The 27169-nt window shown below is 44.4% G+C and overlaps 1 protein-coding gene across 1 annotated transcript in view; it reads right to left on the bottom strand.

Annotated features, from left to right (window-relative positions):
* Nucleotides 1-27169, bottom strand: part of NMNAT2 (nicotinamide nucleotide adenylyltransferase 2) — a 172455-nt gene that overhangs the window by 40437 nt on the left and 104849 nt on the right. The window contains 2 exon segments of the mRNA NM_001132010.1: nucleotides 540-607; nucleotides 1457-1545. Of these exon segments, the coding sequence (NP_001125482.1) occupies nucleotides 540-607; nucleotides 1457-1545 (157 nt within the window).

Genomic DNA, 27169 nt, shown 5'->3' with positions numbered 1-27169 from the left:
CAGCACGTCTGGCCAGAAAGGCAGTGAGCAGGAAAGCCACCCAGTGGGTGTAATTTGGTGTGGCTGCCGTTAAGGGCAGGCCCGCACCTGTCTCCTGGGGCCAGTGTGGGGCCCTTAGGGAGCCTGAGTTCAGAAATGGGAAATTGCCAAGGCGAGGAAACATTCCCTGAAAGGTAGTGAGGGTTCACGGAAGTTAGTGGGAATGATGGTGAGTGGCATTTCTGATTTTCTGGTCATGCTTCACCCAAAACCCAGTGATATTTCTGGAAGCTCCAAGAATCACGCCAGGACTCAGAGATGCCAAAGCAGATGAAACATTCAAGCGCCTTCTTTACATTCATGGGCCTCATAGTTTGGTTCAAAAATAAAGTTATAGGTGTCCCTGGAGGTCTACTTATTGCCTCCACAAGGCTAATATCTTGCCCCTGCCTCCCTGTCCTTTCACGATCCAAATTACTGCTGGAACTCTTCTTTTTTCCCCACCCCACTCCCAGTAAGTCTCCAGGCCACTGCCTCTGGCATCTTCAGGCCAGTCCTACCTGATCCAGTCGGAATTCTGGACGGCCAGCTGACACATGATGAGACGGTGCCGGCTTGACACGAGGCCCTGGGAAGCAACAGAGCAATCATTGGGAGACTCCCTCTGTTCCCCGCAACACCCTTGGGATACCAGCCCAAGCCCACCCATTGTTAAAGTGCAGCCATTTTTCAGTGGTGAGAGGGAATGAGGGATGTGACCCCTTTACTTGTCCGTTTGCCACACAGGCAGGCCTGGAATGGTGGTGGGGAAAGGAAACAAATAAAGGGTGTGTGGTATATACCACCCCAACAGGGTCGATAGATGAGCCTCCATTTGCGAAGCAGCCCCTGTGTGCCCTGCAGAGATGAGACTTAACTCAGCAAATGTGGCCTTGTCTTATGGCTCAGTCTGGCTGGTTAGGTGAGTTTCCCCAGAGCCCACCAAGGTGCATCTGTGGGAGAAAGGGGGAATGACGGGTAGAGCTCCTAGATTTGCCGGGACATGTGGCAGGAAGGGATGAGCAGGGATATGAATTTTAAATTAGATTACAAGAGGCATAGGCCGTTTTCTCCTAAAATCCTGAGAAGACTTGCCCAGTGCAGCTCAACCCATAACCAGCTGCCAATCTGGCATCCACCATACCAAGCCACACCCAGTGGGTGTTCCTGCTCCTCTTTCAATGAGTCCTGACCGGCCTGTAAGTGGCTCTACGGTCATGGACAGCTGGTCTTTCCAGCTGCTGCTTCAACACCCATCCACTCAGGTCCGACTGTGGTCCCGAGATGGGAAGCAGGATGGACGCATGGACCTGGGCATTTTGTGTTTCCAGGAATCTTAGCAGAGACAGAGGCGGGGCAGTTTTTCTGCCAGGAACTATCAGGCCAGGGATGGGGGGACGGGGATTGAAGGAGGAGAGGGGCACAAGAAGGAACCCACCTGTTTTCCATAGGAGTCGTGGACAGGGGAGACAATCCCACCAATCACAATAAACCTTCCAGTTTTGTGCAGATAATCCCTGGCTCTTTCTAATTAAGAGAAGAAACCCACACATTATAAAGAGGAAAGGCATGGATTAAAGGTGATAATTGAAATCAATACGCTCAGCTCTGTAATGCTGAGGTTTATTTCTCATCTCTCTTGCCATTTAAATAGAAAATGTCAACTTTCAAAGCAAACGTTGGTGATTCAGAAGATTACAGAACCAGATTTCAGCCCCCAAAGCAAAACGATTTAGAACTCAAGGGGATTCATCCTGTTTTAAAAGTCCTCTGTGGGAGGAGCCAGTGTAGCTCAGAAGGATTTAAAACAAGCGCCTCATTAACAGCCATTAGAGCTACAGATGGGAATTTGCAATCTATTGTCACTTGCAGAAGTTGTAACATGGAGGAGTAGTGTTTAAAAAAATAAATAAATAGAAACCTCCTTATAATATGAAAGATGTGCTGATTGCCTCATCTAATTATTCAGAAGAGAAAAATCACCAAAACAAATTTAAAGGGCCTTGTAGATAATTACAAAGAATTAGCAATCAACCCAGAAGACCACCATCTTAGACTTACTTGAGACGAAAAATTTGGCCAGATAAAAGCCTTTTATCCTTTCGAAGGTATGCAATATTGCTTTTTCAAATCTATCAGACAAACCCAATTTTATTTTTGCAATAAATTTCGGCAAACAAGGAAGGGACTGAAAAGTCTGGTTCTATCTTACTTCCAAAACAATTCCTTTTAAGAATGTCAACAGGGGCCGGGTGTGGTGGCTCACACCTGTAATCCCAGTACTTTGGGAGGCCGAGGCAGGTGGATCACAAGGTCAGGAGTTCAAGACCAGCCTGGCCAACATGGTGAAACCCCGTTTCTACTAAAAATACAAAACTTAGCCTGGTGCAGTGGCAGGCGCCTGTAATCCCAATTACTCGGGAGACTGAAGCAGGAGATCGCTTGAACCCGGGCGGCAGAGGTTGCAGTGAGCTGAGATCGCGCCACTGCACTCCAGCCTGGGTGACAGAGGGAGACTCCGTCTAAAAAAAAAAGAAAAAAAAAATTGTCAACAGGGCCTGAGCTTATTCCACTGAGAAAAAATCTGGCATGGAGTTTACAGTGAAGGAATTTTTAAGTAGAAGGCGGCCTGGGCAGCAAAGCTGGCTGTGTAGTTTACAAGCAAGTTTTCAGAATTACTTTGCTGGATTTCTTAACACTTGAAAAAAGATCTCACCATATTTGCTTCTTTTTCTTTCTTTCTTTGTTTTTTGAGACAAAGTCTCACCCTGTCACTTAGGCTGCAGTGCAGTGGTGCGATCTTGGCTCACTGCCACCTCCACCTCCTGGGTTCAAGAAATTCTCATGCCTCATCCTCCCAAGTAGCTGAGATTACAGGCATGAGCCACCATGGTTGGTTAATTTTTGTATTTTTAGTAGAGACGGGTTCCACATGTTGGCCAGGCTGGCCTCAAACTCCCGGCCTCAAGTGATCTGCCTGCCTTGGCCTCCCAAAATGCAAGGGTTACAGGCATGAGCCACGCAAACTCCCATCCTCAAGTGATCTGCCTGCCTTGGCCTCCCAAAATGCAAGGGTTACAGGCATGAGCCACGGCACTTGGCTGCTCCTTTTTCTTTCAATGTGAAATTTCTTAGATTAAAAAAAAAAGAATAGAGTATTTTTAACACCGTTTTAGATTTACAGAATAATTGAGCAGATTGTACATAGACTTCCATATATTCAGACCCCTCCCACCTTTTTACCTCCCTTCATGCAGTTTCCCCCATTATATTAATAATTTTGCACTAGTGTGACACACTTGTTATACTTGACAAATCAATATTAGCACATCATTAACTACAGTTGATAGTTTATGTTAAGATTGACTCTGTGTTGTAGAGTTCTGCGGGTTTTGACAATTGTATCCCTCATTATAGTATCATACCCAGTATTTTCATCTCCCTAAAAATTCAGTGTTCCACCCATTCATGCCTCCTCTTTTCCCAAACCCCTGGCAACCACGGTTCTGTTTACTATTTCTATAGATTTGACGTTTCCAAAATGCCATATGGTTGGAATCATACAGTGTGTAGCCTCTTTGGACTAGCTGTTTTCACTAAGCAGTATGCATTTAAAGTTCCTCCATGTCTTTTCATGGCTCGATAGCTCATTTCTTTCTTTTTCTTTGAGAGGAAGTCTTGCTCTTGTCCCCTAAGCTGGAGTGCAGTGGCACCATCTCAGCTCACTGCAACCTCCGCCTCCCTGGCTTAAGTGATTCTCCTGCCTCAGCCTCCCAAGTAGTTGGGATTACAGGCACCTACCACCATGCCCAGCTAATTTTTTGTATTTTTAGTAGAGATGGGGTTTCACTATGTTGGCCAAACTGGTCTCAAACTCCTGACCTCAGGAGATCCGCCTGCCTCGGCCTCCCAAAGTGCTGGGATTACAGGTGTGAGCCACCGCGCCCGGCTGGCAGCTCATTTCTTTTAATCACTGAATGATAGCCTATTGTCTGGAAGTACTTCAGTTTATCCATTCATCTACCAAAGAACATCTTTGCTGCTTCCAGTTTTTAGTGATTATAAATAAAACTGATATGACATTCATGTGCAGGTTTTTGTGAAGACATAAGTTAGGGAATCTACACAAGGAGCCATATGAATCATATGGTAAGATTATGTTTAGCTTTTTAAGAAGCTGTCAAATTGTCTTCCAAAGTGGTTGTGCCATTTTATATTCCCACCAGGAATGAATGAGACTTTCTGTTGCTCCAAATTCTTACCAGCATTTGGCATTATTTGGATTTTAATAAGTGTGTCACTCTGATAAGTGTGTCACATTTGCTTTTTTTTTTGACGGAGTCTAGCTCTGTTGCCCAGGCTGGAGTACAGTGGCACCATCTTGGCTCACTGCAACCTCCGCCTCCTGGGTTCAAGTGATTCTTGTGCTTCAGCCTCATAAGTAGCTGGGATTACAGACATGCACCACCATACCCAGCTAATTTTTTAATTTTTTAGTAGAGATGGGGTTTCACCATGGTGGCCAGGCTGGTCTCGAACTCCTGACCTCAGGTGATCTGACCACTGCAGCCTCCCAAAGTGCTGGGATTACAGGCATGAGCCACCGCACCCGGCCCCATATTTGCCTTTTAAAAGAGTTGTAGTACTTCACTTGTTTTCAGATCTTATTCTGAGGCCAAATTAAAGGCCTGCAACAATCTATTCTGATATTTGAAGAAATTGCACAGCCTCTCCCTGTTTCTCTTGGACCTTCACACTCCAGTCCTCTTCGGGGTCATTTCTATCTGGCCCTTGGCAGTCACAGACCCTCTGCTGCAATAAGCCAGACCTTCTTTACTCTCCCTGTTCTCCAAATAGTGCCTTCTCCCAACTCTTCACTTCCCAAGCACTTCATTCAAACCCAGCTCTACCCTACCCCACGTCTAGCATGCCTTCCCTACCCAACATCCTCCTGCTCTGGACTTATTTCCCGGCCACCTCACTAATCTCACTATGCATCCAGTCCAGTCCAAGGGACCTGGAAACTGTTTCTGTAAAATGCCTTCTTTGCAAAGTTGTTATGAGGATCAAATCAAATTACGAAAGTAAAAGTGCATAGCGCTAAGTAGTTTTACTGGAGAATTCCACATAAAGAACTAAAACCAAGTCTACATAAACTCTTCTAGAAAGTAGAAAAGGAAGGAACCCTTTTTTTTTTTTTTGAGACGGAGTTTTGCTTTTGTTGCCCAGGCTGGAGTGCAATGGCGTGATCTCGGCTCACCGCAACCTCCGCCTCCCGGGTTCAAGCGATTCTCCTGCCTCAGCCTCCCGAGTAGCTGGAATTACAGGGATGTGCCACCATGCCTGGCTAATTTTGTATTTTTAGTAGAGACGAGGTTTCTCCATGTGGTCAGGCTGGTCTCGAACTCCCAACCTCAGGTGATCTGCCCACCTCAGCCTCCTAAAGTGCTGGGATTACAGGCGTGAGCCACCATGCCCGGCCTAGGAAAGAACACTTTTCGATTTACTTTATAAAGCCAGTATTACCCTGATATCAAAACCAGGCAAAGATAGTACAAAGAAGAAACTACAGGCCAATATCCTTTATGACTGAATACTCAAAAATCCTTAACAAATGTTAGCTAATAGAATCCAGCTATATATAGAAAGAATTATACACTGTGACTAAGTGGTGTGTATTCCAGGGATACAAGGCTGTTTTTTCAGTATTTGAAAAATCATTCAATGTAATCCACCAGCAAGCTAAAGAAAAATCTCATGATCCTATCAATTGATGCAGAAAAAGCGTTTGACAAAATTCAACATTCATTCATGACAAAAACTCTCAGTATAATAGGAATAGAAATAAACATCTTCGACTTGACAAAGAGCATCTGCAAAAACCTGCAACTAACAACATACTTAGTGGTGAAAGATTGAATGCTTTCTCCCTAAAATCAAGAACAAGGAAGGAAGTCTGCTCTCATTGCTGTTATTCAACCAGAAGTTCTAGTGCACACCATAAGGCAAGAAAAGGAAATAAAAGGCATACAGATAAAGAAAGGAAAGTAAAAAACCTGTCTCTATTTGTAGATGACTTGATGATCTACCTAGAAATCCCAATAAATTTACGAGGAAACTCCAGCAACTAATAAGTGAGTTCAACAAGGTCATAAGTTACAAGATCAACATAAGAAAATTAATTGTATTTCCATATGCTAGCAACAAACAAGTGGAAATCAAAATAAAAATACAAAGCAAATGTTAATCAATCCAATGAAATACTTAGGTATAAATATAATAAAACATATACAGGGCTTGTATGTTAAAAACTGCAAGATGCTGATGAAAGAAATCAAAGAAGATCTAAATAAATGTAGAGACATATGCATTTTAAATCTTAACTGAGAGTCCTTTTCAAGGATGCCTTCAACCCTTTATTCCCATATGCACTGTATCTATGTTGCCTCTGTGAACACAGGAACATATATTTGAATTCAGTGCAACGACAAGTAGCAGAAGATGCTGACAATCCTGAATTTATTTGGGTGATCATGCTTCTATTGAGTTGAATGGCATAGTCTAGTGGTTAGGAACAACAACAACAACAAAAAGAGACATACTATGTTATGGATTAGAAGATGCAACACAGTCAAGATGCTAATTCTCCCCAAAATGATATGAAATTTAATGTATTTCTTGTCAAAATCACAACAAGATTTTTTAAATTAAATATCAACAGAATTCTAAAATGTATATGGAAAGTTATAGGAGCTAGAATAGTTCATAGCAGCTTTGTTTGTAATAATCAAATACAGGAAACAACCCAAATGTCCTATGATAGGTAAATGGTTAACTAAACTGTGGTACACCCATACCATGGAGTACTACTCAGCAATAAAAAGGAACAAATTGGCTGGGCACCGTGGCTTATGCCTGTAATCCCAGCACTTTGGGAGGCAGAGCTGGGTGGATCACTTGAGGTCAGGAGTTCGAAACCAGCCTGGCCAACCTGGTGAAACCCCGTCTATACTAAAAATACAAAAATTAGCTGGGTGTGGTGGGTGGCACAGGCTTATAATCCCAGCTACTTGGGAGGCTGAGGTGGGAGGATTCCTTGAACCTGGGAGGTGGAGGTTGCAGTGAGCCAAGATGGCGCCACTGTACTCCAGCCTGGGTGACACAGCAAGACTCTGTCTCAAAAAAAATAAAAAATAAGAAAAGGAATAAATTATTGATATGTGCAAGAATTTGGATGGATCTTTAGTTCATTATTCTGAGTGAAGAAAAGGCGATCTCAAAAGTTTGCTTATTGTATGATTCTATTTATATAACATGGTCAAAAAGTTGTTTAAAAGTCTGGACATTTCGGCTCATGCCTATAATTCCAACATTTTGGGAGGCTGAGGCAGGAGGCTCGCTTGACCTAGGAGTTCATGACCAACAATGGCAACAGTGAGACCTCTGTCTCTTAAAAAAAAAAAAGGTGTTAAAGGTGTTAAGAAGATTAATGCTTTCCAGGGGTTAGGGATGGTGGTCAGGGAAAGGGGTGGGTATGACTTTAAAGCTGTAGCTTGGGGGAGATCTTTGTGGTAATGGGCTAGTTCTACAGCTTACTTGTGTTGGTTCTGTAAATCTACCCTTTTAATAAGATGACATATAAACTATACATACACCTTATACCAATGTCAATGTTCTCATTTCGATATTCTACTATAGTTATAGAAAATAGAACTGTTATGTCTGAATGTCTATCTCTCCAAAATTCATATGCTGAAATCTAATCTCCAACATGTTGCTATTAAGAGGTGGGGCCTTTGGGAGGTGACTAGGTCATGAGGGTGGAACCTTCGTGGATGGAATTACAGCCCTTATAAAGAGGCCTGGGGGAGCCCATTTGCCCTTCCTCCTTGTGAGGACACATAGAAGGCACCATTTAGGCTGGGCACAGTGGCTCATGACTGTAATCCCAACACTTTGGGAGGCCGAGGTGGGCGTATCACGAGGTCAGGAGTTCGAGACCAGCCCGGCCAATATGGTGAAACCCCGTCTCTACTAAAAATACAAAAATTACCAGGTGTGGTGGCGCATGCCTATAGTCCCAGATACTTAGGAGGCTGAGGCAGAAGAATCGCTTGAACCCAGGAGACAGAGGTTGCAGTGAGCCAAGATTGCACCACTGTACTCCAGCCTGGGTGACAGAGCCAGACTCTGAGACTCCATCTAAAAAAAAAAAAAAAAAATGCACCATGGCACCATTTATCAGGAACAGGCCTTCACCAGACACCACATCTGCCTGGGCCTTTATCTTGTACTTCCCAGCCTCCAGAACTGTGAGCAATAAATTTATATTATTTATAAACTACCCAGTCTAAGGTATTTTATTACAGCAGCCCAAATGGACTAAGTCAGTAACCACTAGAGGAAACTGGGTGAAGAGTACGTGGGATCTCTCTGTATTAATCTTGCAACTTCTTGCAAATCTATAGTTATCTCAAAAAAAAAAGTTTTTGAAATGTTCATGGTAAATTATAGAACACTGCAATTTTAAGGTGGTGGTGTGCAAACCCGGGCAGTGGCAAGCAAGCTGGAGGAGTTAGATGCTTCTGAAACTTTATTTCTGTTCATACCTTTCCATTTTTGCTGCTGTCTAGATTAGAAGATTTTGGTTTGTTACATTGTGGGTTGTGTTGTCTAAAGCTGTGCTTCTTAAACTTTGATGTACATATGATTCCTCTGGGGGTCTTTTTAGAATATAGATTCTGATTCTATGGGTCTGGGATGGAACCTGAGATCAGAGTCAAGATTGGCATGAGATAAGTGGGGCAGGATTGTTTAAGTGCTGAGTCAGATCTCACCTTTATTTAAAATGTTGATATTTTGTTTATCATGGATTTTTTGCAGTGATTTTGATATTTTAAAATATTGTTTATTTTGATTACCGAGTTTGGGGGCACCTCCTTACATTTTGCACTAGAGGGGGCCATCTCTCACCCTAGTCCCAGGCTTGCCTGAGATTCAGCATTTCTGGCAAGCTCCCAAATGAGACCAAGGCTGCAGGTCTGCAGATTATATTTTAAATAGCAAGCGGCTAAAGACAGGTGGAGCAGCCCCTGCCATGTTAGAATACCCACAAAAGAGGCTCTCCTCCCTTCCCCACCCCACCACCGTCTCCAACTTGCATGACAAGGGCATTTCTGCACATTGGTAGAAAGCCAGCCCATTGGCAAAGCTGTAGCTATGGCCCTGGAATTTAATTTCATGCCAGGCTTCCCAAAATGAGGTCTATTTTTGTCCATCAGTTCTGCCCCAAAGAAGGAGCCAAATTACTCTAACATTAGACATGCAAGTCAGATTTGCTCTGCATTTGGTCACCATCTTTGCTCCTGTGCTCATGGAGGAGGACTCCATGACCATTGCCACATCCTGTCCTCAGGACCCTGAGGGTCCACTGTGTCTCATGGCTCATTCCAGGCCACTTGGAACCAGGTAAATCTCCTTTCCTTATAGCCTGTGCTGGATGCTTGGATGTCCAGCCAAGGACGGACACAACATGAATGATTTACCTATTAATAAAAATTCATGGGACATACATATCCTCCTGGCTACTCAGTGAACCTGGCTGACATGTGTAATCTACTCCTTCCTTCTAGGGAGTTAATGGAAGAAGCACTGTGGTCAGAGCATCAACACTAACTCCATTTTTCCTTTTCAGCTGCAATTAGAAATGACCCCTTCTGAATTGTAGGCACAGCTGGAGCTGCCTGTATTTTCCCTGTTTGTGAATTTCTCAAAGATTGTCTGGATTTGTAAACATTCTAAATTTTAGGAAAACCAAGTGCTGGATGATAAAGGAAGAAATCAAGCTTTGAGTGCCACTTAGAATTCCTGCTTAGGAGTTAAGAAAAAGACTTTAAGGAATCATCCCTGTGGCCTACTAAACTGAACCTTGAGTGTTCCCTAACAAACATTTAATGAGTGCTTATTATGTTGAAGGCTCTGTCCCAGTCGCTATAAGGGACATAGAGAAGTAAAAGACACAATTTCCATCTCCAAGGAGCCTAGGTTTTTGATGGGGGCCACAGCATATACTTTGCTGAAATAATAAGATACCAAAATGAACAGCAGAGACATTAAGTGCTATAGGACTTCAGGGAGGGAGTCATCCCAGTGGGACGGGGTGGCCTAAGAAGACTTCCTAGAACAGATTAGACCTAAGCTAGAATCCAACAGCAGAGAAGAGGAAGGTGTTATTAACTATGTCTTTTTATTTTCTGTATTTTGATGTTTGACATCTGGGGACTTGCTGACCCTTGAAGGGAGGAATTATCCCTCTAGCCAATTCCTAGAGATAGCAAATAACTGGCCCTTGAGCACACTTTTCAAATGCAGACCAACCAAACCAGACCAACCACACCCCTAACTACCTTCACTATTGGGCTCTCACACTCAGGGCCACTGTTCGCCTGCCCTAATCTCCCCAGGGCTAGGTACCGAACAACTAGGGATATCCTCTATGCCCCAGAGGCTGCTGAATTTATTTAAACTAGGCAAACGAGAGCCTGCCTCACCTGTCATTCCCAGAACCACGATCACATCTTTTGCCCTTGTTTCTCCACTACCTCTGCCTTCTGACTGACCCTGGAGCCTCTGCCCTTGTTTTCCCCACTCCCTCTGCCTTCTGACTGGCCCTGGAGCCTCCTTGCTGGCCCCCTATGGCTCAGTGTGCCCTTTCCTCTTGGGACCTGCAAGTATAACAACTTTCTTTTCAACAGCAGCCATCTCCTGATCTGCTGGCCTTGTCATATCTAAAAAATAGTAAAACCTCAATTTTAAAACAGAAGGAAGATACTCATTCCAGGGGGACAAAGCGAGGTGAGCAGATGAACTGACTCAGGAACGAAGTCTCCAAGCCCTACTGAAACCTCCTTTTCTTGGCTTTATTTGTTTGAAAAGCAATGATACCATTTTCATCCATTGTCACCAAGGGTGTCTCACCCTCCCCCACACAGCCTGGAGCACCTTTGCAAAACTGAGGGGAAGAGGCTAGCTGAGAAGAAGGCAGAGAAGAATTAGGCCAAATTAGGAGAGTTTTGAGTGCCAAACCAAGGAATTAACTTACTGACCATTTGTTGGTGATCTGCTCTGTGTTAGGCGCAGTGTTAGGCACTTGGGTCTGTGTTTTCTCATGTTAAATTTCACAGCAACTCTGTAAGCTGTTAGGTGATATAATCACTATTTTCCAAATAAGGAAGCCAAGGTTCAGGGTCATTAAGCAGTTTTGCCCGAGATCACAGAAACAGGAAGTGGCTTTTGGAATTTGAAGTGGGATTTGAACACAGAATTTTTGATTCTAAGGTGAGTGCTTATTCGATTTGGTCCTTTAGTCCCAGATCCTTTCATTCCAGTCTGGATAGTTGGGAAGCAGGGAGCTGGGTGATCACATTCTTCAGGGAGCGTGAAACAGACAATCCTACCGACCCTCCCTCTTCAAGTTGTCCAGCCTAAGCCTTAAGACAGTTTTCAAGTGAGATAGTTCTACTTGAGTCTGAAGTAAGTCTGAAAGCATAGTATCGTCCACGAAGTTTGATCCATATGTGGGACCACAGGAGCCTACCATGCCATCCCTTGGAACTGTTAGCTGAGTGGGCTGAGGCTCCCAATAAATACAGGCTAGTTATGGATTTCCTCTCCACAGGGAGCAATTTGCCTTGCTCTTCCTCCAGCCAGTCAGCCATGCCTAGGCCAGCCATCTACTAACACTTGTCCTCAGACCCCTGGGCAGAGAATGTGGGTACACCAGCACAATGCCCTCTCCCTGCCCTCCTACCCTTTATTTCAATGCACTATGGAGCCAGCATCTTCCCAGGCCTGTGTCTGTGACTCATGATGGCAGCTGGATTTCCCAATTTACCAATACTTATGTGACTTGTGTCTTGGGTATTTAAGGTTTGAGACTGGGTGGAAGTTTTCTAGGAAGACACAGGAAATAGGAAGTGGTGGAAGACATTTTTGGAAAAGGGTGCAGCACGTACAAAGGCATGAAGATATGAGATTTTGCAGGTAATGAAGAAAAGATCTACATGCCAGAAAGAAAGATGTAAGTAGAAGAAGGTAAGGCTGGAAAGAAAGTGGGGTAGATAGCACGATAGGAACAGGGTTTTCTTAGGAGAAACAATCGATTGCAGAAGGCACATGAAGGCAGCTGGATTTCCCAAGGGGATTATGGGTTACCCACATTTGGTATATTCTTCTACCCAGACTCAGTGGCCAGTGACTGGCCAGCAGAAGGTGGGGCTGGGCTTGCATGCATATAGGGATCAGGCTGACGTCCCTAAACAGACATGCACAGAGCAGCCCTGCAAACCTTGAGAAGCTCCACCGGAGACAGAATCCTGTTTTCTTGACCATCTGCACCTCCCTCCAGCTGCCCCACCCTCATACCATGTGCCCGAACTGTTCAGGCTGTCTGAACTCACCAGAGAGAGTGACAAACACTTCCTAGAGCCCCTGGCAGGACTGAATTTCCTCTAGTTCCTGGATTTCCATCTATTTGTCTGGCTTTTGCAGCCACTACTTGCAGCCCTGCGCTGGCCATCAGAGAGTAACACGAAGTGGCGCAGTTGCTCCCTCATTGCTGCTGATCTTGTTTGCTCCACTACCTCTAGCTTGGGAGAATGTGAATCCCTTTGTCCTCACAGCCGGGAAATGATTTATGACCCTCCCTTCCATAACTGTCACTTCTGCCAGACCATGCTGAGAGAACCTCTCATATGCTCCCGCTTGTAGGAGCCACTCCGGAAGTGTGGCCTCCGTTCAAATCCTTTCCACTGGAAAAGCTACCTGATTCCCATCCCGCATCCTTTCCAAATCAGGCTCCAGGCTTCTTGGAATTCACCCATTGTTGAAAAGGCTTTTTTTTTTTGGTATTTATTTCTTCAGAAATGGAAAGCTAAATATATATGTAAAAATATGACTAAAACTATGACACGAAACCAAGGTTTCCCCTTCAGCAAAACTCAAAAACACATGAGAGAATTCTTTCAGAAACCCACAGACTGTGGTACTAAATATAGCTGGGCGGGGGGTGGAGTGGGGCGGGGGATAGAGTGGAAGGTGAGGAGGAAGCAATGAAGACAGGAGGAGGACATGTGATGTAGAAGCCCACCTTGGCTCCTCATTAGGGTATCAAGTCTGTGTCATTCGCATGGAATCAGGCTCTGTTTTTAACTACACGTCTATTTTATTCTACACTTTTATTAACCTTTCTGAGTACAAGTTTACCATACACGCTTCTTAACATAGGGATAATTCGAGCTTTGAAATAGACTTTATCCAGGAGATAGCTGTTTTTCTTGGGTAAAACAGGTGACAGAATATTCAGCATAGATTCCTTTTTGCGAAGGTGTGGCAGTGCTGAGGCTGCAGTGCGGGGATTTTTTGAAAGGTCAAAGGTTGCTTTTTCCCTTAAGAATGATATTGTAAAAACAGTTTCCTTTACAGCCTTTTTTTTTTTTTTTTTTTTTTTTTTTTAAGAAAGAGTTTCTCTCCTGTTGCCCAGGCTGGAGTGCAGTGGCATGACCTCGGCTCACTGCAACCTCCACCTTCCAGGTTCAAGTGATTCTCCCGCCTTAGCCTTCCAAGTAGCTGGGATTACAGGCTTGCGCCACCATACCCGGCCAATTTTTTGTATTTTTGGTAGAGATGGGGTTTCACCATGTTGGCCAGGCTGTTCTCAAACTCCTGACCTCAGGTGATCCACCTGCTTCGGCCTCCCAAAGTGCTGGGATTATAGGTGTGAGCCACTGCACCCGGCCCTTTACAGCTTTCTTATTTGTGTTTATCTTCCCTCTCTACTTCCCCTAGTAAGAATATCTTCATGGAACAGAGTTCCCTTCTAGAGAACCAGCTGTCCAGGTTTGTGGGGGACTTTCTTGGTTTTAGCACTAAAAATCCCGTGTCCTGGGAGACCTTAGTCCGCAACAAACTGTGTTGGTTGGTGCTGCAGGCTGAATAATGGCCTTCCAAAAATGTTCACACTCTAATCCCTGGAAACTGTGAATATGTTATCTTAACATGGTAAAAGGAATCCAGATAGCCCCTGGAAGCTACAAAAGGCAAAAGAATGGATTTTTCCAGAGAGAATGTTTTCTTCCAGAAAGAACATTCTTTGATTTTCAAACTTCTATAAGATCATAAATTTGTATTGTTTTAAGCTAATATGTTTCCAGTAATTTATTACAGCAGCAATAGGAAGTGAATACAGTTGGTTACCCAGCCCCTCCCTCAACCAGGATGCCCAGTGAACCACTGAACCACTCATGCACTGAACCAAGGAAGCTCAATTACTGCATTGAGTGGAGAAACAAAGTCAGCTCATTGAAAATGTACCATGTGTGAGAATTTCAGGGACACAGAAAGACACAGTTTTAAATTAATTCCACTGTTATTTTGGACTTTTCTCTAAGAAACCTGAAAGTAAAGAAATGCACAATAACCTACAAGTGCCCCAAAATCAAGCCTTTGTAATTCCTTAGGTTAAAATACTAACCTCCACCTAGAGGCAACAGAACATGTTTACAGGTTTAGGTTTAAATCCTGCCCCAGGTGTCACTAGCTGGGTGACCCTGGGTACCCAGCTAGTTACTCAATTGCTCTGGCTGCCAACTCTCATCTCTAGTCTGGAGGTAATAATATTAATCTGGCTCACAGTGTTGTTAGATAAACGGTATAAAGAGTTTAGCACAGCACCGGCACTCAGGGACGTTGGCCATATTTCTATTTCCTGAGGAAGTCCAACCACTCCTTGGGGAGGAAAGTAGAGGGGGACAAAGAAAACTCAAAAACTCTTTGAAAAAAAAAATGTGCAGCTTGCCAATATGGGAGTTATTAAATCTAAGGAGACTTTCTTTTGACCAGCAAAGATTGTCCCTGGCCCCAGTGAGATGTTTTTCTTGGTCTCACTGCCCCTTTTGTCCTGCTGGCCCTTAGAGAGAGCAGATGTTCCCTTTCCGGCTTAGAAAGTCATCTCTAGAGAGTGAGGGTCTGACTACAACCAGACCCTGATATCTTCTCTCCTCTTTAAGTGAAACCAAACAAAGGGTTCTTTTTTTTTTTTTTTTTTTTTTGAGATGGAGTTTTGTTCTTGTTGCTCAGGCTGGAGTGCAATGGTGTGATCTCGGCTCACTGCAACTTCTGCCTCCTGGGTTCAAGTGATTCTCCTGCCTCAGCCTCCCTAGTAGCTGGAATGTATTTTTTTTTTTTTTTTTTAGACAGTTTTGCTTCTGTTGCCCAGGCTGGAGTGCAATGGCGTGATCTTGGCTCACTGCAACCTCCATCTCCTGGGTTCAAGTGATTCTCCTGCCTCAGCTTACCAAGTAGCTGGGATTACAGGCTCCCACCACCACACCTGGTTAATTTTTGTATTTTTAAATAGAGACAGGGTTTCACCACATTGGCTAGGCTGGTCTTGAACTCCTGACCTCAGGTGATCTGCCCACCTCAGCCTCCCAAAGTGCTGGGATTACAGGCATGAGTCATGCATTCGGCCTAAGTTTTGTATTTTTAGTGGAGTCGGGGTTTCAACATTTTGGCCAGTCTGGTCTTGAACTTCTGACTTCAGGTGATCTGCCCGCCTCGGCCTCCCAGAGTGCTGGGATTATAGGCATGAGCTACTGTGCCTGGCCCAAACGAAGTATTCTGAGTAACGTCAGAGAAGCCAAGGATGGGGAGGGTGTGTGCTGCACTTGGGCAGATTTCGACGGACTTTAGTGCCTCAGCTGAGGTATGTTTGGATGATGGATGGGGGAGAGCTGCATGCAGGAACGTCAGGCTGGCCTACAGTTCTCCAGGTTATTGATTGAGCTCTGGTGGCATTGGGACAGAGGAAGTTTCTGCTGCAATGGATGACCCTACTTTGAAAAGTTTCATTTGTCTTATGAGTCGCAGAGCTCATAGAGGATTTTGCTGCTTTTCCCTCAACTGACCTAAAGGTATGATCCCAGGGGACACCAACATGAAGCAATCTTAAAATGGCCTTTAGGATTCTGATGTGAAATAAGATACCACTGTGTATCACTTAAAGCAAATGTTTTTAAAATGACAGTGATTAGTGCCCGTGAGGATGGGGAAGTGTACATTCTAACACGTGGTTGACGAGAGCATACATTGATAAAGCCTTTTAGGAGGGCAATATGGCAGTCAGCATCTATCAAAATGACAGATGGGCATGACCTTGACCTGGTACTTCCACCTCCAGGAATCCATACTACAGAAAAAACTTGCGCATGTGCACAGAGATGTATTCAAAAAGAGTTCACTTCAGCATTATTCGTAATAGTAAAAAATCAAGAATAAAAAAGGAAGCTGTTAAATGTTGGTACGTCCATTTGAAGGAATATTATACAGCCATTTAAAAGAATGAAGTAGATTTATCTAATCTGACATGGGAAGATCTCCAAGACACATCACTAGGTGGGAAAAAAAAATCAAATCACAGAACAATACCAAATAAAACTGTGAGTCTAAAGTAACTTCAGATAGTGATAATAAGAGTGGTGAAGAAAATAACAGGGAAAGAAGGTAGAGATTGGGTGCTGTGGGTCGCTGGGGAGAGAAGCAAATGGCAAGCCATCAGCCACACGACAGTGAGGAGGAAAGTGCTGCAGAGAGAGGGAGCAGCTTTGTAGCCCCTGAGGTGGAGAGCTGGTGATGTTTGCTGCAGCGCTAGGAAAACAGGCTGAAGTCAGAGGCTTGAAGGATCAGGTAGAAAAGGGTTGGAAAGCCCTGGGAACAAGTTTGGGATTTTATTGAAAGCCTTTGGAGGGTTTTTGTTTATTTTGAGACAGGGTCTCACTCTGTGCCCTGGCTGGAGTGCAGTGGTGAGATCACAGCTCACTGTAGTCTCAAACTCCTGGGCTCAGCCTCCCGAGTAGCAGGGACTACAGGTGCATGCCACCACACCAGGCCAATTTTTAAATTTTTTGTAGAGATAAGGTCTCAGTATATTGCCCAGGCTGGTCTCAAACTCCTGGCCTCAAATGATCTTCCTACCTTGGCCTCTCAAAGTGCTGGAATTATAGGCATGAGCCACTGTGCCCGGCCTTTGGAGGGTCTTAAGCAGCAGAGTGATCTGAGTTACATTTCAGAGATTGGCTGTTGGGTGGAAAATAAATGTAGTGGAGCAAGAGCCGAGGCAGTGAGATCAATTAGGAGCCGATTCCAGGAGTCTGAAATAAAACAGGCACAAATCCACTCATCTCTAGGCCTCATGTCACTCACTCTGAATTAGATACGATACTAGGCACGTTAATGTGTTTGATAACTATGATATTAGTTTTAAAAGTAAAAAGGCCTACATTAAGTGGAGAGTAATATTATAGTAGAATTGAATTTTGTTACAGCTCATTCATTACACAGATTGTTTTGTTATGATTGTACCCAACCTGGTCTAATCCCATCCTAAGAATATAGCAGTTTATTCAACAACCTGGTTTTATCTCATTGGTTTATGAAATGGATGGCAGCACTGTCCCCCCAAGCCCAAGAGTGGAAAGGAGACCCCAGGAATCACGAAAACCTGTACAAAATTCATAAGTAAGGATAAGGTCCCACAGTCTCATGCTCTTAAGTGGGTTACTCAAGTGCTTCTGCATACTTCTCTCGCTCATTTTGGTTTCGTTCATTTTTTAGCTAAAGTTGCAGTGCCCCCTGGAAGATCAGACTTTCTCTTTCTCACCCTAATTTAAGGCATTGCAAATATTTTATCCTGGGTGAACCTTTTCAGTACTTTCCTGAAAATATAGGGTGGACACCTGAAGAATCATGGAAATTCGCTTTGAGTAGTCCATAGCTTTGTTCTTGGAATGTAAAAGATGAATTTGGTGACCTTTACAGAGAGGGCAGTTTTAGTTAAAGAGGAAGGAGAAAGACTGCCTGGAATAGGTAAATCTGGAGAGTCAACCTGGGTAGGTCTCAGATGGACTCTCCCAAACATTCTTAAAATACTGTATTTCTAATTGTTCAAAGACCTTGGCCTGGTGATCTGAATCTTAGTAACTCTAGGCCAGCTTCCTGTACTGCCCTGATCCTGGGACTGCTTTCAAAAGCTCCTTGCATGAACAGCAAATGCAGAGTATAACATCATTCTAATGCTTTAGAACTAGCACCAGAGTAATATAGCAAACCCTGTCTTCCAGAATGCTTCTGATATAAAATCATAATTATTCCTCTTTCCTTCATGAGCCTGAGTTTGAGTCAAATGCATCCAGCCTGCTCTGGTCCCTGTCATGTCTCCAGTGATTTCCCAGGAAAACCAGGAAGACCCCTATTCCTAAAAAGGTTCTAGATCAATCATTTTCAACCAGGGTTGATCACTCCCCAGGGCACATTTGGCAATGTCTAGAGACATTTTTGGTTGTCACAATTGTAAGAAGAAAGTGCTACTGTCATTTAGTTGGCAGAAGCCAGGGGTTTTGCTAAACATCCTATAATGCACAGGACAGCCCCACAACAAAGAATCATCTGGTCCAGTTTGTCAACCGTGCCAGGGTTGAAAATCCTGCTCTACACGTAAACAAGGCCTCTGTTTTAAAGGGAAACTAGAAACTCATAATGCCAACACAGGTGGAAGAATTATGGCCCCAAGGGAAGGAAAAACAAAAACAAAAACAAAAAACAAGGGCATTGGAATTTCACAGTCTGTTTTTCCACCCCTTTTAGCACAAGAGACTGTTACTGGAAAAAGTGACCAAGTCAAATAGCATATGACAAATCTCCCACATGACAAAGGGATTTCCCAGCTACCCACGCGGTCGTAAGAGATTAGTCCTAAGGTTCCCGCTCACCCTGTGAGGCTGCTCATGGAGATTTACCCCTGCTTGAGTGAGGTGCCCTGGTCTAGAACCAGCTCCTGCCCAACTATCTTCTTCCTTCACTATCCACTCCCTTCCCCTTGTTTTGACAAACCAAATTCCAGTCTAGGGTGTCAGGTACTGAAGCTTCAAAATTCACCCTGACCTGACAGAATTAATGGTTTCTGTGCCCAGTCATTAAGAGCACAGGATTTTGGAACAAGCAGAGTGAGTGATTTGGGGAATTCTTGGCCAAAGATCAAGAAAGCCTCTTTCTCCTTACAGGCCCTAATTAATTAACTGGTTCTTTATGAAAAACTGTGAGGGAATAATTCAGACAAGAAGCAGTAAAAGGATTTTTCAGCAGTCTTTTATTTTCTAGGTTCAAAACAGTATTAGGTAATAATTAGGTAAAGCTAATTGCACTGGTGTCTTGGCACTGGGAAGGTTATTTTCTCCTGAAAGTGAAAATGGTGGGGATAGACAAAGAGGCCTGTCCCCAGTCAAGCTCCCTGACAGGACCTGCCTACCACTTCTCAGGGTCTGCTTTACAACCTGAATGATTAATAGCCACCATGAAATCTAGTTACTGATTTACTTTTCTCACACAGGATCCAAGAAGTGGGCTTCTTCTCAGAACAGAGTTAAGAAAAGAGTTGTGCAGTTCACCTCACACATCCAGCCCCTAAACACACACACACACACACACACGCCCTGGTGTTCTGCCCTGTGTAAACCATGTGATATGGCTTGGCTGTGTCCCCACTCAAATCTCATTTTGAATTCCCACATGTTGTGGGAGGGACGCTGTAGGAGGTAATTGAATCATGGGGGTAGGCCTTTCCCATGCTGTTCTCGTGATAGCAAATAAGTCTCACGAGATCTGATGGTGTTATAAGGGAGAGTTTCCCTGCACAAGTGCTCTTTTTGCCTGCTGCCCTCCATATAAGATGCAACTTGCTCCTCTTTGCCTTCCAACCACGATTGTGAAGCCTCCCCAGCCACATGGAACTGTGAGTCCATTAAACCTCTTTCTTTTGCAAATTGCCCGGTCTCAGTTATGTCTTTATCGGCAGTGTGAAAACAGACTAATACACCATGACAGATTTAGAAATTTATAAGCATACTATGAAATAGAAGATAATAATTTTTTTGGTAGGCACATTAGTCACAGGTTTGGGATTTCTTTTGTAATTTCTTTTTATTTTAAATAATTTAAGGCTTTTTTTTTTTTTTTTGAAGTGAGGTCTCACTATGTTTCCCAGGCTGGTCCCAAATTCCTGGGCTCAAGCAATCCTCCTGCCTCAGCCTCCCAAGTAGGTGGGATTACAGTAGGCATGAGTCACCACACCTGGCAATTTCAGATTTTCCAACAAGCTGCAGGAATAGTACAAAGAACCCCCATATACCAATCTCCCAGATTCCCCGTTTGTTAATATCTTACCACATTTGCTTTATTTGTTTTGCTCTCTGTATATTTATTTTATTACTTTTAAAACTATTTAATAGTAATTGCCTAACAGTTCCTAAAAAAAAAAGGACATATTGGTGACAGTTTGTCAAGCTCATCTTTTTTCAGTTGAAGAAAGTATGAATGTTTGGCAAATGGCCTAGAAGTCTGGGCCTGCTAAATAGGATTTTCCAAGTATCCCCCAGGATATCTGGGTTCAAATCCTGACTCTACTTCTTTCCAGCAGTGTGATTTTGGATACCTTCCTAAGTCTCAATTTCTTCATCTGTAAGGTGGGATAATGACAGTATCCCTCTCAAGGGTTGCTGTGAGGATCAAATGAAATAAGTCACTAAATAGGTCCATGCATGGACAGGTTCAACCGCGTATGCCACCATGTTCAATAACAACATTGCTTCATTATTAGCTACTATTATCTCCTTTTCCTATCTCATTTTCTTGTAATTATTCAAGGTTATTATTCTCAAATATTTCCCCAACTGTGTCTTTTCCAATGAAGCCCAATTCCAGTTTTCACTCGTGGAACTGTCATGGAACACTCAATCTCCCTAATTTCTCTCTCCCGCTGCCAGCCCCCAGCCCTTATCCCCTCCTCCCCCAACACGCACACATCTATTCAATTTCACCAGAACAAATTCAGAAGCTTACATGCATACTATGGGATACCAAAGAACAAAGAACCATTTCTTGTAAGGTTGTTAAAATACTTGTGATTTAAAGCAGGACAAACCTGAAGAATTCAGCATGCCTGGGATCACACATCTCTGAACAACAGGCTGTGATTTGAGTAATTACCCCTGAAGAGAGGGAGGTACCTGACTTCTGGGTATTTTGGTCAACCAGCTGGACTTTCTTTCCTTAGGCATGGATAACTGGGTATTTGGTTAGCAAGGAAAAAAGAAAATTAATGTTTAATGTAAACATAATAATCTTGGCACTTCCATTAGATGTTTAGAGATTTTCACTTTTAAGCATTTTTTTTTTGTGAAATATACTTTTTTTTTTTTTTTTTTTTGAGATGGAGTCTCGCTCTTTTGCCCAGGCTAGAGTGCAGTGGTGCGATCTTGGCTCACTGCAACCTCTGCCTCCTGGGTTCAGGCAATTCTCATGCCTCTGCCTCAGTCCCTCTGGTAGCTGGGATTACAGGTGCACGCCACCATGCCTGGATAATCTTTGTATTTTTAGTAGAGATGGGGTTTCACCATATCGGCCAGGCTGGTCTCAAACTCTTGGCCTTAAGTGGTCTGCCTGCCTTGGCCTCTCAATGTGCAGGGATTACGGGTGAGCCGCTGCGCCCAGTCAATGGGAAATATACCTTTTAAAATCCAACAACAATAGCACATATTAATCAATTACTAATTATTACCAATGGGCAACTCTGAAGAGGAAGGGTGGAAGAAAGGTCTTGAAGCAGAAATCTCTGCTTTCAAGGGCCCCAGCTGCAGCTGGGATTTGTCTCTAGGGCCCTGATAGGTGTGCGGCCACTGAGAACATTGTGGCTTTTGCTGAGCAGCAGCTTTGAGCCACATGTTTATGAGACAGGCTCTGCCAACAGCAATTGCAGATGAACAATGGAAGCAGTCTTCAGTGTCTGCCATGTGGAACTTTGTGCCCGTTTCCAGAGGTGCCCATTCACTCTCCTACATGCTTTCAAACTTTGTGCAACTATTTGCGTGTAGGATAAGATCCAAACTCCCAAACAGAGCAAATATAAAGGGTTCTTTAAATCTGAGCCCTACAGCTCTCTCCTGAACCTGCTGCATGCCCTTTTCCCCCAGCAACATATGCCTTCACTCATGTGTTCCTTCTGTCCCAAATGCCCTTCCCTACCTTGGTAACCCCTGCCAACCCTTCAAAATCCAACTTGCCATGCCACCTTCCCTGACTTTCAGAGCTGGAAGGATCTGTCCTTCCACAAGTCCATACACGTCACTGTAGTAGGTTTGATCCCATTTTCTTGGGAGCAGCTCCAGGTCAGGCCTGTGCTTTATTCTTCTTTGCATCCCCAGCAACTTGTCCAGTGTCTGGCACCCAACTGATGCTCAGTTACTGTTTGTTGGGTTAAACTGGAAGGCATAACCAGGTCAGGGGCAGAGCAGCCTTGGCTATGGCATTTCTCTGTTTCTAGCTCCTCCTTATCAACTAGACATTTGACAATACTCAACAAGCACTCATGGCGTGCACAGCCTTTTGCTGAACTACAGTGTATGCACACGTAAAAGTGCAGGCACCTTAAAGATAATAATCCACTGGACATGGTGGCTCATACATATAATCTCAGCTACTCAAGAAGCTGAGGCAGGAGGCTTCCTTGAGCCCAGGAGTTTGAAGTTACAGTGAGCTATGATGGCACCACTGCACTCAGGCCTGGGCAACAGAGTGAGACTCCATCTTTAAAAACAAACAAACAAACAAACAAACAACAAGCAAACAAGCAAACAAACCTAAGAATTCCCAGCCTAAAGGTAAATTGCTCTCATACAAGTGTAGTAACTTATGGGGGAAAAAGTTGTACACTTTGTATATGCTAGTTTTGTGAATGTAAGTTTCTAACATCAGCTCATGCAGATTTCAAAAATCAAAAGTTTAACACTCCATCTTAATATTAAACCAATCATATTTTTTCTCTTGTCATTTTGATCATTGGTCTATCTCAACAAAAATATGGGGAAAAAATAGAGGCAAATATTCACTTGGCCATCCATCATGCTGTGACGGCTGTCCATAGCTGATTCTGAAATCACTCGGGGCAGACACACAGATAGGAATAAAATACTTCCCCGCATATTTTTAAAGGATCAATTGATATCTCAGTTGTTTTAACAAAATAAAGAATAGCACTAAGTTCACCACTGACAAAGTATTTCCACGTTGGTGAACACTCAAAAATGTATCATGCATATCAGTAACATGTGCAATAACAAGTCTTGGATTCCTTTAGAAGGTACAATCCACAGAGGTCAAGTTGTGTGTGTGTGTGTGTGTGTGTGTGTGTGTAATTCAATCCAAATTAAAGACATCATATCCAAACTACTTTTAAAATATGAGTAGCCTTGGGAGGCCGAGGCGGGTGGATCACGAAGTCAGGGGTTCAAGACCAGCCTGGCCAGATGGTGAAGCCCCGTCTCTACTAAAAATACTAAAATTAGCCGGGCATGGTGGTGGGCGCCTATAATCCTAGCTACGCAGGAGGCTGAGGCAGAGAATTGCTTGAACCTGGGAGGCAGAGGTTGCAGTGAGCCGAGATCATGCCACTGCACTCCAGCCTGGGCGACAAAGCAGACTCTGTATAAAAAAAGAGAAAAAAAACAACAAAGAATAGCTAATGTAGATGATGGGTTGATGGGTGCAGCAAACCACCATGGCACATGTATATACCTATGTAACAAACCTGCACGTTCTGCACATGTACCCCAGAACTTAAAGTAAAAAAATAAAAGAATAAAATGAGTAGCCCATGAACTAAAAAAACCAACAAATTTAGAATAACAAAAGTCTTTAATTTTTGATTCTTAGAGCTTTTTCTCCTTAATTACTAGAAATTAAACACCCACCCTGGGAGAGGGGTCAGCCAGGACCTCTGTTCTTGGGCTGTTTCTGTCCATCCCTGACATCCTCTGCACATCAGGATGTTTGAGGCAGCGAGGCACGCTCTCCTCGGGAATGGAGGTGACATCACAGGCCCAGAGTCCCCATTGACTCTGAGTGCTCCAGTTCCCAGGGACTTCCTCCCTGGAATCTGGAATTCATTTTGGTACAGGTCATGGAAAGCCATGTGAACAATGAAGAGGGAGTGGGTGGCAGGGCTCAGTGTCTGTGTCACCCAGGGTCTGTTGCTCCCGACTCCTCCCTGACATCAACGGCTGCTCTGTGGGGTGGGGAGCTAAGAGGAGAGGGCTGGCCCCTCTGTCCCCTGCAGGCCCTCCAGCTTGAAAAGAGAGCAAAATCCATGCCCTCTCACCCCCCCACACACATTCTTTCTGACCCATTTTCTTTCATGTCTGTGGAGATCAGATGCTGAGTCAAACGGCAGCCCTGGATTTCTTCCTGGGCTGCTGCATTACAAGCTCCAGAGCCAGGGCTTGCCAGCCCCCCACTAGGCACCTTGGTCCCCTGAGCTGTCCAGGCACGGGGGCCTGAGGGACTGGGCACTTTACTTCCCTCTGGAGGGCAGGCACTGTGTCTCATCCAGCTTGCTGCCTTCCTCAGCTCCACCCCCACAGCCCTTACCAGGGCTCCTTCTATATTGCTGATATTCAGCAAACATTGATTCATTGGGTAAGTGAACGTAAGCAGAGCTTGCCATAGGGAATATTATTCACTAGGTAAAATGTGTTGGAAATAACCCTTTATCTGATTCCCCTTCTTTCCACTTATAGAAATTGACATGTTTCCCTCCGGTCCTGCATTTTGGGACTCTAATTCAGCATCCTTGGCATGCCTGTGTTCCAGATCTCCGTCCCCCATGCCCTCAGCTAGTTGTTACTTAGTAGTCAGACACTACTAATCACTAGACCTGTGCGCATTTGATAAATGTTACCTGATCCACATACATTTTAATAAGAGCCCCCAATGTCTCTCCCCAGAAGAGTGTCGCTAAAATGGGAATTCCAGTAACCTGTGTCCAAGTGGAGTAGACCCTTCTAAATGGGAACCATCAGGTCATACCTCAAAAGTGGCAGCCTCAGAGTGGGGTGGGCCTGGCTGGTCAGCCCTTTTATCCCAGAAAGTAGGCTCAGCTTCATACCCCCGTATTTCAGCCCACATCCTCCAGCATACCCTGAGCCTGACTGATGGATTTTTTCTTTTTTCTTTTTTGAGACAGGGTCTGTCACCCAGGCTACAGTACAGTGGCTACCTCCTGGATCAAGTGATCCTCCTGGGCTCAAGCGATCCTGTTGCCTCAGCCTCTCAAGTAGCTGGCATTCAGCCACCATGTTCAGCTAATTTGAAATGAAATTTTTTTATATGGAGATGAGGTCTCACCACCATGTTGCCCAGGCTGGTCTGGAACTGCTGGGCTCCAGCTATCCTCCTGCCTGAACCTCCCAAAGTGCTGGGATCATAGGCATGAGCCACCATGCCCGGCCTTGACCCATGGATTTTTATGTACTCTCTTACCCCCTCCCTCATCACCTACAATCAAGTCACCTCTTGCCAGTCTTTGGAAGCCAAGAAGACTTTTAGAGTTGACTCTGTTTTCCTCTCATTTTACTGACCAAGAAGTGAAGGCCCAGAGACTGCCTAAGATAACCCCAAGGGCTGGAAGTGGATTCATGAACCTCCACCCAAGTCTATTAACCCCAGGGCTTTTGACACTAGCAGAAGGGAAGGCTTCTACCCAGATTAATGGCAGGAGCTATTCAAAGATTCTTGACCAGTGTCCAAAAGAAAAAAATATTTAAATTAGCATCCACTGTGGGCTGGATTCTATGCTGAGCACTAGAGTCACAGGTGGAGCACCCACTGTGAGACACAAATACACAAATAGACAAACACAGTACAGTGTTAAAGGAGCTGTAATAGCCAAAATGTCTGAGTGTCTGTCATGTGGTGGGCACTGTTCTATAGCCTTTACAACTAGTTATTCTAAAGGCAGAGGTAAGCTCACGGCCCTATGAAAGCTCTGAGTTCCACTGACACAGTGGGAAATTGGGCTTCGACTCCCAGACACCCAACCTAGGCTAGCAAATTCTCTGCCTCACCTCCCCAGCAGGCCCTGGGACCCCAGTGACATGGCCTGAGCCCTGGATCCTAAGACCTCCTCTCACTTTTGTATTACTGGGCTTTCTGTGCCCCAGCCTGAAGTCCTCTTGCCTGTCTGCAGGCTACAGTCTGTTAGAGAAAAAGTCCAGGCCGGATGAGGAAATGGGGCTCTGTCTTTGGGACGGGAGGAGGGGGACTGTGGAGGTGATGGCCCACAGGCAGGGAGGAATGACTTGAGATCTGTGCTCGGAAGTCAGGGCAGCTCTGCAAGATTTTTTCCGGGCCAGTTTTAGATTTCCAAAACCAGAGAGAGATTCATTGTGTTTGCCTTGAGAAAGGAAATCCCCCAAACAGGGCGATGGGGGAGGAATTTCTGAGGGCAGAGAGTTTCTAGAACTGAGAAGGGAGGATTTAGGGGGGCCAGGACAGAATCATTGCACAACCCTGCTCTCCCTGGGAAAAACCCTCAGTCCTTCCTGCCTTAAGCCAGAGGCCACGGGCTCCATCTGCTGAGAGCTTGTAGAGACACACATCAAACAAGTCCCAAACTGCTGAGCTCTACTTCTACCTTTGCTGAACTCCCTAAAATCCAATGCAGGAGCAGAGGTTTGGGGCCTGGAAGCCTGGGGCAGGAAAGAGCCAACGGCAAAGAAGTACAAGCCAGCTATGGATTTTTAATATCACCATTTTGTTGTTATTACTTATTGAATCATCACATCAGCTCTATTGGGGGTGGTATCATTAAGCACAATTTACAGATGAGAAGTTAAGGACTTGCTTATAAGGGCAGAAATGGGAATCATATAGGGACTCAGAGCCCCTGCATTCTCCTCATTGCAATGCTACCGCCTTGTGGGGACACAGGCGTGTGCATGCCCCGTACCCCCACATACACACTACCTACGACTGTGCTGCAGCAGAAGCTATGCTGAAGTAGAAGTCAAGATTGCTGAGCTCCAGTCCTGACTCCACTGGAAACTGGCTGGGGGCTCAGTTGACTCACCCCAAAAAATCTGCTCCGGTTACTTCCATTCTGCCAACATTGAGCACCTACTGTGTACCCGTGCTGAGTGCCAGAAATACAAGAATTTAGAAAATGAAAGTCCTGCCCTGGAGGCATTTACACACCAGTCAGACTTATAAA

The sequence above is a fragment of the Pongo abelii genome, chromosome 1 (genome assembly GCF_028885655.2).
Source record: "Pongo abelii isolate AG06213 chromosome 1, NHGRI_mPonAbe1-v2.0_pri, whole genome shotgun sequence".
Lineage (NCBI taxonomy): Eukaryota > Metazoa > Chordata > Mammalia > Primates > Hominidae > Pongo > Pongo abelii.
Note: the sequence above shows the minus strand (reverse complement) of the source record. Positions and strands in the feature narration are given on the sequence as shown.